The 13,945-nt window shown below is 40.2% G+C and overlaps 1 protein-coding gene across 8 annotated transcripts in view; it reads right to left on the reverse strand.

Annotated features, from left to right (window-relative positions):
- The window catches only part of VPS13B (vacuolar protein sorting 13 homolog B), a 1,237,203-nt gene that overhangs the window by 868,693 nt on the left and 354,565 nt on the right, over positions 1-13,945 (reverse strand). For all 8 annotated transcript variants that reach the window (XM_033933145.1, XM_033933154.1, XM_033933146.1 and 5 more), the window contains one exon: positions 12,348-12,521. In XM_033933145.1, the coding sequence (XP_033789036.1) occupies positions 12,348-12,521 (174 nt within the window). The remainder of the gene's footprint in view (positions 1-12,347; positions 12,522-13,945) is intronic.

A 13,945-nucleotide genomic window follows, 5' to 3' on the forward strand; every position in this document is an offset into this window, starting at 1 on the left:
TCTAAGCAACAAAGTTCATGATCTGCAAGCCCTGATGTTAGAGGCAGATCTAGATATTGTCGCTATCACAGAGACATGGTTCACTGAATCACATGGATGGGATGCACACATACCGGGATATAATCTTTTTAGGAAGGACAGAGATGGTCATAAAGGTGGAGGAGTAGCTCTCTATGTAAAGATCAATATCCAAGCGACCGAAATGCAAGGGACCTGGGGAGAGGAAGAAGCGATATGGATTGCTCTGAAAAGAGAAGATGGAACTTCTATCTAGGTGGGTGTAGTCTACAGACCTCCGACTCAATCGCAGCAAATTGATAAGGATCTGATTGTGGATATCCAAAAGTTTGGAAGGAAAGAGGAGATTCTGCTGTTGGGAGATTTCAACCTGCCGGATGCGGACTGAAATGTTCCGTCTGCAGAATCGGAAAAAAGTAGGGAGATAGTGGATGCCTTTCAAGAGGCTCTGCTCAGACAAATGGTGACGGAACCCACAAGGGAAAAAGCGATATTGGATCTGGTCCTCACAAATGGAGAGAGTATCTCTAATGTTCAAGTGGGTGCTCACCTGGGAAGTAGCGATCATCAAACGGTTTGGTTTGATATAACGGCTAAAGTGGAGAGCGGCCGCACGATACTTAAAGTCCTAGATTTCAAACTTACGGACTTTAATGCAATGGGAAAGTACCTGAAGAAAGAGCTGTTAGGATGGGAGGACATAAGAGAAGTGGAAAGACAGAGGTCTAAGCTAAAAGGAGCGATAAAAATGGCTATGGACCTTTATGTGAAGAAAATCAATAAAAACAAGAGAAAAAGGAAGCCGATATGGTCTCCAACCTAGTGGCTGAGAAAATAAAGGCGAAAGAGTTGGCGTTCATGAAATATTAAAAAAAACCCAAGAAAAGGAGAGCAGAAAGGACTACAGGGTTAAACTGAATGAAGCCAAGAGAGAGATACGTTTGGCGAAGGCAAATGGCTAAAAATGTAAAAAAGGGAGATAAAAATTTTTTCAGATATATTAGTGAAAGGAGGAAGATAAAAAATGGAATTGCTAGGCTAAAAGATGCTGGGAACCAATATGTGGAGAGTGATGAGGAGAAAGCAAATGTGCTAAACAAATACTTCTGTTCTGTGTTTACAGAAGAAAATCCTGGAGAAGGACCGAGATTGTCTGGCAAAGTTACACGAGAATATGGAGTAGATTCTGCGCCGTTCACGGAGGAGGGTGTTTATGAGCAACTTGAAAAACTGAAGGTGGACAAAGCGATGGGACCAGACGGGATTCATCCCAGGATACTAAGGAAGCTCAGAGAGGTTCTGGCGAGTCCTATTAAAGACTTGTTCAACAAATCTCTGGAGACAGGAGTGATTCCTGGGGATTGGAGGAGAGCGGATGTGGTCCCTATTCATGGTCACAGGGATGAAGCAGGAAACTACAGGCCGGTGAGCCTCACTTCAGTTGTTGGAAAAATAATGGAAGTGTTGCTGAAAGAAAGGATAGTGTACTTCCTTGAATCTAATGGGTTACAGGATCCGAGGCAACATGGCTTTACAAAAGGTCAATCGTGCCAAACGAACCTGATTGAATTTTTTGATTGGGTGACCAGAGAGCTGGATCGAGGACATATGCTAGATGTAATTTACTTGGATTTCAGCAAAGCCTTTGATACAGTTCCTCATAGGAGGCTGTTAAACAAACTTGAAGGGCTGAAGTTAGGACCCAAAGTGGTGAACTGGGTCAGAAACTGGCTGTCGGACATACGCCAAGGGTGGTGGTTAATGGAAGTCGCTCGAAGGAAGGAAAGGTGACTAGTGGAGTCCCTCAGGGTTCAGTGCTGGGGCCAATCTTGTTCAATATGTTTGTGAGTGACATTGCTTAAGGGTTAGAAGGAAAAGTGTGCCTTTTTGTAGATGATACCAAGATTTGTAACAGAGTAGACACCGAAGAGGGAGTGGAAAATATGAAAAAGGATCTGCAAAAATTAGAGGAATGGTCTAATGCCTGGCAATTAAAATTCAATGCAAAGAAATGCAGAGTAATGCATTTGGGGATTAATAATAGGAAGGAACCGTATATGCTGGGAGGAGAGAAGCTGATATGCATGGACGGGGAGAGGGACCTTGGGGTTATAGTGTCCGAAGATCTAAAGGCGAAAAAACAGTGTGACAAGGCAGTGGCTGCTGCCGGAAGGATGCTGGGCTGTATAAAGAGAGGCGTAGTCAGTAGAAGGAAGAAGGTGTTGATGCCCCTGTATAGGTCATTGTAAGGCCCCACTTGGAGTATTGTGTTCAGTTTTGGAGACCGTATCTGGCGAAGGATGTAAGAAGACTTGAGGCGGTCCAGAGGAGGGCGACAAAAATGATAGGAGACTTACGCCAGAAGATGTATGAGGAGAGACTGGAAGCCCTGAATATGTATACCCTAGAGGAAAGGAGAGACAGGGGAGATATGATTCAGATGTTCAAATACTTGAAGGGTATTAATGTAGAACAAAAACTTTTCCAGAGAAAGGAAAATGGTAAAACCAGAGGACATAATTTGAGGTTGAGGGGTGGTAGATTCAGGAGCAATGTTAGGAAGTTCTACTTTACAGAGAGGGTGGTGGATGCCTGGAATGCGCTCCCGAGAGAGGTGGTGGAGAGTAAAACTGTGACTGAGTTCAAAGAAGCGTAGGATGAACACAGAAGATTTAGAATCAGAAAATAATATTAAATATTGAACTAGGCCAGTACTGGGCAGACTTGCACGGTCTGTGTCTGTGTATGGCCGTTTGGTGGAGGATGGGCTGGGGAGGGCTTCAATGGCTGGGAGGGTGTAGATGGGCTGGAGTAAGTCTTAACAGAGATTTCAGCAGTTGGAACCCAAGCACAGTACCGGGTAAAGCTTTGGATTCTTGCCCAGAAATAGCTAAGAAGAAAAAAAAAAAAAATTTAAATTGAATCAGGTTGGGCAGACTAGATGGACTATTCGGGTCTTTATCTGACGTCATCTACTATGTTACTATAAGTATAGTGTTAGTAGCGATGATGAGACTTAACTGCACACCAGGTGCGGTCGGTGTCAATGGTGTAACCATAGGGGGTAACACTTGGGCAGTTCCTAACAAAGGATATACTATTAGAGTGAAGAATAATACAAATTGTAATACTGCCGGGGTAATATATGCAATTGCTTGCCCCTGCAGACTGGTGTACATAGGACGTACCAATAGAATGGTGAAGATCAGGCTAAATGAGCATAAGTCCCGTATATTCACCCAAAATGAGCAAGCACCCTTGGTACAACATTGAATGTATAAAGTGTATACAGTGGAAGAGATTGAGTGGCGAGTGATCGAGACAGTAGGGAGAGGGTTGGAGGGTAACATGGAACAAGTTCTAATTTTAAAGAACAGGGTTGGATTCACAGGTTGAATACGGTGGCTCCTAACGGCCTCAATTGTGAGGTCGAGTGGACCACGTTGATTTAGCTCCTCCTTTGGACTGTGCGGGGAGTCAGCTGTTTGTAGTATTGCTATAAGTAGATTGATTAGGTACGCCGCCGGCATCTTGCTAATTAATTTTGAGTAAGGTGGAGAACACAGTGGCTCTGGTAAGCATGGTTATGAGTTTAAGAGTAGGAGATTATTTAGGAGTTTGATATGGGAATGTTTTAGATGTTAACATATATTGAGGTTTTTCTATGTTTTACAGGAAGATCCTTGAAAAAGCACATTTGTTGCGAAACATGTCGGATCAAGTACCCCAGTAGCGCAAGAATGATGACTTTAAGTTAAGTAAATGCATTAAGAGATTATTTATATATTTTTATATGAAAATTCCTAAATAAATTATACCAATGAAAAAATTAGAAAGAACAAAGAAAAAAAGGAAAAAAAAGAATGTAGGCCAATGAGGATATAGGATACACAGATATCCCCACCGAATACATGCTAATATCAAAGGTGGAGGAGGTGTACCTGAGGCCACATTTGTTTATACAATATATTGAATGCATCACAAAAATATGTTAAAGACTTACAGTACACTAGGAAGAGTACAGCTGGAGGATGGGTGTAATAGTTGGTTGTTAATCTGAATCCCAACCATAAAAGTGCAGTGATAAATAGTGCCATCTTGGACAGAAGTGCATAGTGCTTTAGTAACAGCCACTATTTTTATTTCAATAAAATAAAATGGACAATATTAAGAAACAAAACCAATAATAGGCTCAAACACATTTTTATTGAGCAAAACAAATAATAATACTATAATGTATCCTTGTGAATAGATTATGGCTATATCCTTCAAGGAGCTCTCAGTAGACTAATTAACAAACTTGTTGCATCAGGAATCAATGTCCAAACATAACAGGATATAAAGGTGTAGACTCCATGGTGCATGAAAGCCTTGCTAATCTCCTCAAAGGAGGCAATTTTAAATGGGTCACTAATGTTACCAAGGCTATCATTATAAACCTTGGCATCTTATCCTGCTTGAACATAAAAGTAGATGCAATCTGTTATTCAATTATATAGCTCAGTTTCACTATAGCAATACCATACCTGTTCAGGTCAAAGGAAAAAAAAGTTAGACGAACCTTCTATGAGTTTTGACCCACTCCAAAAAATGCAATGGCTTTCTTCATATCTCTTCTTTTCTTTGGTTTATTTATCTTTACACATCCAGGGGGGTGGGGGGTTGGAGGGAGGGGAATAAATATTGATAGTGATATTTGGGTAACTTTATTCTTTATTTGTATTGTATATTAGGATATATTATGATATCATTATATACAGGAAAATTAAATTATTGAATGATATTTATGTTACCTGTATAGATAATAGTGTAATATGTGGAATATCTTTTGTTCTTTCATTTGTATGACACTTGTTTTTGATTAAAAATCAATAAAGAATTAAAAAAAAAAAAAAAAAAATTGTGCACAAAGCATTTAATTCTATGAATATGTGGAAAGGATCAAATCAAGTTAACATGTTATCCTATGAATGAACATATATCAAAGTCACTTGGAGGGGCATAATCAAAATAAATGACTAACTCCGTTTTGGCCTAACTCACAAGTCATCCAAAGTTGGACACGGGAAAATACGTCCAGCATTTTTTTTTTTTAATCGTCCAACTAAAAGTTCAGTTTTCTGATCATCCAGACCGCTAAGTCGTCCATCTTTATACCCCATTTTCATCCAAAAATTCATCCAAGTCAACCTTCCCCACCCCACCCCCCCTTTGAGAGGACAGACCAGGATCCTTGATTTGAAGTCCCTAAATATCAGTTTGAGAGACAAGACTAGAGGCATCAGTTGTCAGAACAATTTGATGAGGTCGAATTTAAACAAAGAACCAAAGGCCAGTTTGGAATGAAATAATCACTAAGACTAGAAGTTTCTGAATCCTCTTCTGGCACAAATATGTTCTATCAGTGCATAAGTGGCTAGGATGTTAAGGTCCATTGGGCAATTCTCATCTAGAGAGGTCTTATGGGAGCAAGCCCAAGGAGAGGGGGGTGCAGCCGGTACATCGCTCCAGGTCCTATGAAGTTCAAGGGGCCCAATGAAGCCCAAGAAACATCACGAAAACCGAAACGTCGTTGTCTCAAGAAGGAGACGTCCTTACAAACTAAGACAAAGAACAGTGCAAGAACTTTCGCGTATAAGATCGCGAAGGGTTGAATGATAAAATACTTTTGAATGACATAATACAGTGTATTCAAGATTCAACAAACAAAATCTTGTGAAAAAGTGACTATCAATGAGTGTTCTCACATGTTCATTCCTAGCTTCAAACTTATTGCTCAGATTAGTCCTTCTTGCTTTCCCACCAAATCCCGGGAAGAATAAGAAAACAGGACACGAGCCACCCCGATTCATCGTGGACTGCAAAGAAGACTTTACAGGACAGCGAAGGAAGAAATAATTCCACAGGTAAAGTTCCCTGTAAATGCTGTAATTGTAGCAAAAAAAACCACTGACATCATGTGCCTTTTTGTCTACGTTATCGAGAGATTCAAGACTATAAATGGCGGAAAGACAATAGCAATATTGTCCTAACTTTAGAACCCACATACCTTCATTGTACCAGGGCCCAGATTTTCTCTCGGTGGCCCTGTATGGGAGTAACACAAATTGTTGAAACAATATCACCCAACATTCTCCACTTCTGCCATGTAAATGTCTGTTGACTTCATAATATTTTCAAAATTGCCATAGCTCATATAGACCAGATCCTTCGTACAGTCTGACAGTGCTCAAAACAAAATATGTGTGTCTCTTCAGAGGTTTCTGAGCAGTCTCATGGAAAAAGATAAATGCACCACCTATAAGTAGATGGCTTCCCAGTCTATGGTATAAACATGAAATGGAATAGCTGGCATCACAATTTAAGAAGAGAGTGGGATAAAGATTTGGACTCCTTTCTTGAGAGTGATAACACATATGGAAGCTAAAAATAATGGTTAAATTGCACCTTAACCTAGGAAGCCTGTCAATGTCGTGACCACAGGTGACCTTTTATTATTTCTGTTATTGCTTTTGTTCTGGCATACAGAAATTAGTATGAACATTAACTGGAGGTTGAATGAAAACATGATATAATAAGGAAGATATTTTTTTTTTATAAAGTTGATTACAGAAAAGTAGAAATATACTATTACATTTACATATTATTGGAGAATACTCCTTGACCTAAGATGGTTATATATTTCTTAAGAGTTGTGATAAAATGTGAACATCTCTAAATAAAAGGAGTGTTTGAAATATATTGCTCTGCCTCGCTCACACACAAATTTCTTCAAGCCACTCACCCATAAGCAAATACCCCACAAATATATCCCTATATATCACAAAGAGCTATACTCCAACTAGAGAGGTATGTGGGGACAGAAATCTCACCCGCCCCCGCGAGGAATCCCACTCGTCCCCGCCAGAAACCCACCTGTCCCCACAAGGAATCCCACCCGTCCCCACCTGCTCCCACTAGGAATCCCCTCCATTCCCCCATAAAAGTTACCTGTCCCTATAAAAAGCAGCAATTACTTCTGGCAGTTTTGATTTTTTTTTTAAGTCTTAGTTTATTTAAACCAACAATAAAATACAATATAAACAAATAACAATGAATAGAAATAAGAGACATCACCGGAAGGAATTAGAATAGACATTAGGTTGTGTGACAAAGTAAGACTGCAGGGTTCCATACTTAAATTACTTTTCAAGTCACTCAGTTTCTCAGTGCATATGAATGGATTATTAATTTATAATTTAAAGACCTGTCTAAACACTGCAGCACCTGAAAAATTCAGATCAATTAATGCATAGCTACAATGAATGGTCAACACACAAGCCTCACATATGCATTAGGTAAGAACACCCCTCCCCCTAAGCAGTCTCTAAGCATAAGCTGGAAAAAAGGGAAATAAACATGGGTTTAAAAGGAATAAGAGAGGGGTGGGTGTGTTGGGACTGATATATGAATAGTGTAGTAGCAAACCACATAGCAAACGTGGTGAATTTCAAAGTCAAATAAGATTTTTACAATATTTTTACGCAATAACCAGAGCAGACTTTTAAACTACAGTCTGCGTTAGAGGTCTGCAAGGGAAAGGGGATAGGACTCACCGCAATCTCAAATTAAACAGGCTTCCAGTCTCCTTGGGTCTCTCTCAAAAGGCTTCCTTCAAGTCCACTCTCCTCTCTTGAGTTTCTCAGTCGGGGCCTTTGGAGGGATCGGGTGGCTAACTAAATACAAGCTGTCTTCCAGCTCTACCCTCGCATGTGACCCCTCCCAACCAATCAACAGCAAGGCTCTGTGTGTGATGTGTGCATACATGCTGAGCTCACTGCTCAGCATGACTGTTCCTGCTACGGCGCTGGATCTGGACCAGTCTCTTCATGAAATTTTCAATTGTGGATCAATTGAGCATTAGGTAGGCCTCAAGAACCCCAGTTCTATCCCTGTGGGAGTCCCGTGGGCCTTGGAGGGGTCCCCATGGGAGTCCCTTAGAATTCAGGGGGATCCCCATGGGAGTCCCTTATAGCTGGGGGGATCCCCGTGGGTACCCACGGGATTCCTGCGATCCCTGTTCAGACCGCTAACTTTAACATACCTGGTTCCATATTCTCAAACATAGTGTAGTGACTTTTTGACTTTCTGTATTGCTATATCTCCTAAGCAGACTTCACCAGCTTCCTGCTCTTTGGAGCACAACATCCCAAACACCTCAGACCCCACAAACCCCCTAATTCTATAAAATTGTACACATTTTTAATCTTAGTACTCAAAGCAGCACAATATGGAATAATGTCAGTTGCATGCACAAATAGCATAATTAGTTGCTAATTGACATTAACATAGAAACATGATGGCCTATCTAGTCTGCCAATCCAAAGTAACCATTATCTCTTTCTCTCTCTGAGAGATCCCATGTGCCTATCTCAGGCCCTTTTGAATTCGGACACAGACTCTGTCTCCACCACCTCTTCTGGGAGACTGTTCCATGCATCTACCACCCTTTCTGTAAAAAAGTATTTCCTTAGATTACTCCGGAGCCTATCATCTCTTAACTTCATCCTATGCCATCTCATTGCAGAGTTTCCTTTCAAATGAAAGAGACTCAACTTAAGCGCATTTATATTATGTAAGTATTTAAATGTCTCTATCATATCTCCCCTCTCCCGCCTTTCCTCCAAAGATTGAGATCTTTAAGCCTGTCCTCATACGCCTTATGATGAAGACCACATACCATTTTAGTAGCCTTCCTCTGGACCGACTCCATCCTTTTTATATCTATTTGAAGGTGCGGCCTCCAGAATTGTGCACAGTATTGTGGACACTTGGAATGCGCTACCGGAGGAAGTGATCAGGCAGAGTACGGTACAGGGATTCAAACAGGGTTTGGACGGATTCCTGAGGGATAAAGGGATCGTGGGATACTGAGAGAAGTGCTGGGATGTAACACAAGTATAGAAAGCTTAACAGGTAATAAGTATAGTATAGAAAGCCAACCAGGTTGTGCATGTGCGAGACCGGAGGGCTAGGACTTCGATGGAAAAATAGGACTTCAATGAGAAACCAAGGTGGCAAGGGGGCCCCTTCTGGTGATTCAGACAGGTCGTGACCTGTTGGGCCGCCGCGGGGGAGGACTGCCGGGCGGGATGGACCTATGGTCTGACCCGGCGGAGGCACTGCTTATGTTCTTATGTTCTTAGGTCTCACCAAGACTTATACAGGGGCATCAATACCTCCTTTTTCCTACTAGCCATACCTCTCCCTATGCAAAATAGCATCCTTCTAGCTTTCGGCGTCACCTTTTCAACTTGTTTGGCCACCTTAAGATCATCAAATAAAATCACACCCAAGTCCTTTTCTTCTGTCGTGCACATAAGTTCTTCACTCCCTAATCTATACAATTCCCTCGGGTTTTTGCAGCCTAAATGCATGAACTTGCATTTCTTAGCATTAAATTTTAGCTGCCAAATTTCAGACCATTCTTCAAGCTTTGTCAGGTCTTTCTTCATATTATTCACACAATCCGGCATGTCTACTCTATTGCAGATTTTCGTATCATCCGCAACCCTTCAGCAATATTGTTTATAAAAATGTTAAAAAGAGCAGGCCCAAGAACAGAACCTTGAGGCACACCAATGGTAACATCCCTTTCCTCAGAGTGATCTCCACTGATCACTACACTCTGTTGCCTTCCACTCAACCAGTTCTTGACCCAGCCTATTACTTTTGAACCTATCCCTAAGGCACACAGTTTATTTATTAGACGTCTGTGTGGAACACTGTCAAAGGCTTTGCTAAAATCTAACGCATATCCTCTATCCAATTCTCTGGTATCCCAGTCAAAGAAATTGATCAGATTTGTCTGACAAGACCTACTTCTGATGAATCCTTGTTGCCTCTGGTCCTGTAATCCACAGGATTCCAGAAACTCGACTATTTTCTGTTTTAAAAGTGTTTCCATTAATTTGCTTACCACAGAAGTCAGACTTACCGGTCTGTAATTTCCTACTTCTTCCTTACTTCCACTTTTGTGGTGAGGGACTACATCTGCTCTTCTATAGTCCTCCGGTACCACTCCTGACTCTAGAGATTCATTGAAAAGATCAGTCAGTGGAGCTACCAGAACTTCTGTAAGTTCCTTCAGCACCCTAGGATGTACACCATTTGGCCCCATTGCTTTGTCTACCTTTATTTTAGCTACCTCCTCACGAACACAGCCCTCTGAAAATTGATCAGGGTCTATTATTCCTACATCCTTATTCACGTTTGTTTTCTGCAGTCCCGCTCCCAGTGCTTCAGCCATGAACACAGAACAGAATTATTTGTTAAGCAATTCGGCCTTTTCTCTATCAGCTTCTACATATTCCTCTCCTTCACCTTTGAATCCCACAATGCCACTTCTGCACTTCTTCCTATCACTAATATATCTATAAAATGTCTTGTCTCTCCATTTTACCGTGTCAGATATTTTTTTCTTCCATTTGCATCTTTGCTTTCCTGACTACAAGATCAGCCTCTCTTAACTTTTCCAGATATTTTTGCCTGTCTTCCTCTTTCTGCGATCTTTTGTAGTTTATGAAAGCTAACCTCTTATTCCTTACCTTCTCAGCTACTCCTTTTGAGAACCAAAGTGGCCTTCTTTTCCTCTTACTTTTACTTACTTGCCTCAAAAAAAGGTCTGTCGCCCTTACAATTGTTCCTTTCAGTTTTGCCCACCGCATTCCCACACCTTCCAGATGTTTCCATTCAGACAATAATTCCTTGACGTAAACCCCCCATCCGAACAAAGTTAGTTTTTGTAAAGTCTAGAACCTTTGCTTTTGAATGAGCCCTTTCTATACCCATCTTAATATTAAACTGTACCATGTAGTGATCACTGGATGCCAGATGATCACCCATTGTAACATCAGAAACACTTTCCCCGTTTGTAAGCACTAAGTCCAGTATGACCCCATCTCGTGTGGGTTCCATTACCAACTGCTGGAACTCCTTGTAGAGAATCCAGAATCTCCCTACTTCTAGAAAACCCTGCAATAGGGATACCCAATCAACATCCGGCATGTTAAAATTACCTATTAGCAAGACTTCCCCTTTTTTAGATATATTCTGAATGTCTACTCTTAAATCTCTATCTACTTCTTCCTTCTGTGAAGGAAGCCTGTATATCACACCAATGTAAATATATTCACCCTTCCCTCTTCCAAAATTGATCCACAGTGCCTCTTCCTTGCCCTGCAGATACTTTAAAAAATTTATATATATACAAATCGGATGACAGCGGCAGTGAGCGGATCCCTGACGAAGCTATTGCAAAACATGTCGGGTCCATCTGCATGAACTGCTTAAATCTTTAAAAAGATCTACAATCATGATAATTTAAATCTAAAAGGTAAATATAAGAAAAACTATTTAAATGATCAACCTATGAGGATTCAACACCAAAAATTCAACAAAAATACATATTGGGTGGTGAAATGATGTTTCTGAGGTTTTTGATGTATGATGCTAATAAATGAATTAAGTGACTGAAGCAAGTGAACCGAAGAGATAAATTCTGGTGGCATAAGGGGATCTGAGGTTTTTTCCTCTTTGAACAAGTGTTAAGATGCTGCGCGTTAACTGATGGGTAGAAACTGTTTATGAAATCATCATTAAAAAGTGTGAATCCCCCATTGTTCCAGGTACATTAGGCAGAGTGTGAACCCACCAGGACAAATAGGGGAAAAAATGCTTGAGTTACCTGAATGTAAACCACTTAAGCTATAAGTGGTATATAAATACTTAAATAAATAAATTTTCAAATTAATAAAGTGTTTGTTTATTTGTAAATGGATTTCTACCAGTAGCATAATTAAATGAAATAACTACTTCTGAAGTTTATAGGGACGGCAGGGGATGGATTTGATTCCAGCTGGGATGTGTTTGATTCCAGTGGGGATGGGCTTGATTTCTGTCCCCACGCAACTCTTTACTTCAAAAATGCAGCTCTTTCCTCTATCCACTTTACACCTTCTGTCCTAAGCATGGGTAGAGAGGCAGGAAAAATCCTAGAAAGAAAATGGAGGCTGCAATTGACCCTGGGTTTGCATTGAAAAATACTAACCTAGGTTATAGATTTGCCTTGTATGTGTTTTATGCAAAAGAAAGCACCAGGAACTAACTGTAAAAATTAAATGCAAATCAATTACCCATACTGGTACTTTATCAAAGATGATGTCACAATGATTGGTGTTTATTACCTCCTGGGAAGAGACTAGCACAACAAAAAACACAACTTAGAAAACATGAGTTAATACTGCATTGAATTCAATGTGAAATTAGTTTAAAAAGGGCTCTATACTTACCAGAATTATGACAATAGTCTATCTGCTGTGGAACCTGGACAGTAAAGGCTATCAAATCTGGACCAAGAAGAGATTCTGGCTTTCTACTTCCATTAAGCCACTTGCTTTTGTGTAACTCTCTTGTGTCTGAAGGACCCTGGATTAAAGGAATCAGCTTCTCTTTTCCACAGTCACCTAGAGAAGGATCAATATAAAGGTGTAGATTTTATTTTTATTACTAAAATAATATCATTAGTGAATCTGATGTTAGTTGACTGTATATGTTTTATCATGCTTTTATTATGATTACAATCACCTTAAGCCTGATTTTTCATGTAAATGTTTAATATAGGCCCTCTTTTACTGACTGGCATGATAACCGCACCAAAGCCCTTTAAATCCCTATAGGTTTCGGTGCAGTTGCTGTGTGGCACTCACTAATGTTGTTTGATTTTTTAACACTTTCATTAAGAGTTTGAAGGCTCATCTTTTTAGAAATGCTTTTCAGGATTTGGGAGCGATTTAGTTCCTATATGGTTCTACAGTGTTCTCCCCAGGAATTTTTTCCAGCTGGGTGGCATGAAAAAGTAGACGGGTGGGGCGGGATGGGGAAATTTGGTGGTGGGGAAAATTAGCCCCCTCTTTTACTAAGGTGTGCTAGCATTTTTAGCGCATGCAAACCCCCGCGCTACGTGGGAAAACTAACGCCAGCTCAATGCTGGTGTTAGCGTCTAGTGCGCGTGGCAATTCTGCACGTGCTAAGCGCACGCTAAAACCACTATCGCAACTTAGTAAAAGGAGCCCTATATATATACTAATTTTATTAGTTAATTATTATTTTCCAATGCTTAATATGACTTCCTTTTTTAAGGTTTGACACTTGTGCAAGAATATTTTTACTAAATTTAAGAAGTATCCAATTCTAGAAGGGAATAATTAGATATTTGCCCTCTTTCAAATGGTATAGAGGTTTAAAAAAGGGAAAGGCGTTAATGGTCATTAGGTTCAATCTAGCCATTTATTTCTGCATGAATTTAAACAACTAAAAAAACAAAAAGATAAATATAGCTCATCCAAGAAATGGCTCTACAGCAGGGGTGCCCACACTTTTTGGGCTTGCGAGCTACTTTTAAAATGACCAAGTCAAAATTATCTACCAACAATAAAATTTTAAAAAATACAAAGCACACTATACGCAGAGAAAATGTTAATTATCATTTATATTCCGCAGGTTTTCAAAGAGGTCAAGGCAGTCACCTCAGGAACAACTATACAAAAATAGACAAATATACACCCTCCCTTTTTACTAAACTGCAATAGCAGTTTTTAGCGCAGGGAGATGTGCTGAATGCCCTGCGCTGCTCTTGATGGTCATAGGCTCCCTGCATTAAAAAATGCTTTTGTGGTTTAGTAAAAGGGGTCATAGTGCAAAATATAGACAGCAGATATAAATTCTCAAAATGGACACATTTTGATCAATAAATTGAAAATAAAATCATTTTTCCTACCTTTTTGTCTGGTGATTTCATGAGTCTCTGGTTGCACTTCCTTCTTCTGACTGTAAATCCAATATTTCTTTTTTTCTGCCCCTCCCCTTTTCTTTCTTTCTCTCTCTCCCC

This window comes from Geotrypetes seraphini, chromosome 2 (genome assembly GCF_902459505.1).
Source record: "Geotrypetes seraphini chromosome 2, aGeoSer1.1, whole genome shotgun sequence".
Lineage (NCBI taxonomy): Eukaryota > Metazoa > Chordata > Amphibia > Gymnophiona > Dermophiidae > Geotrypetes > Geotrypetes seraphini.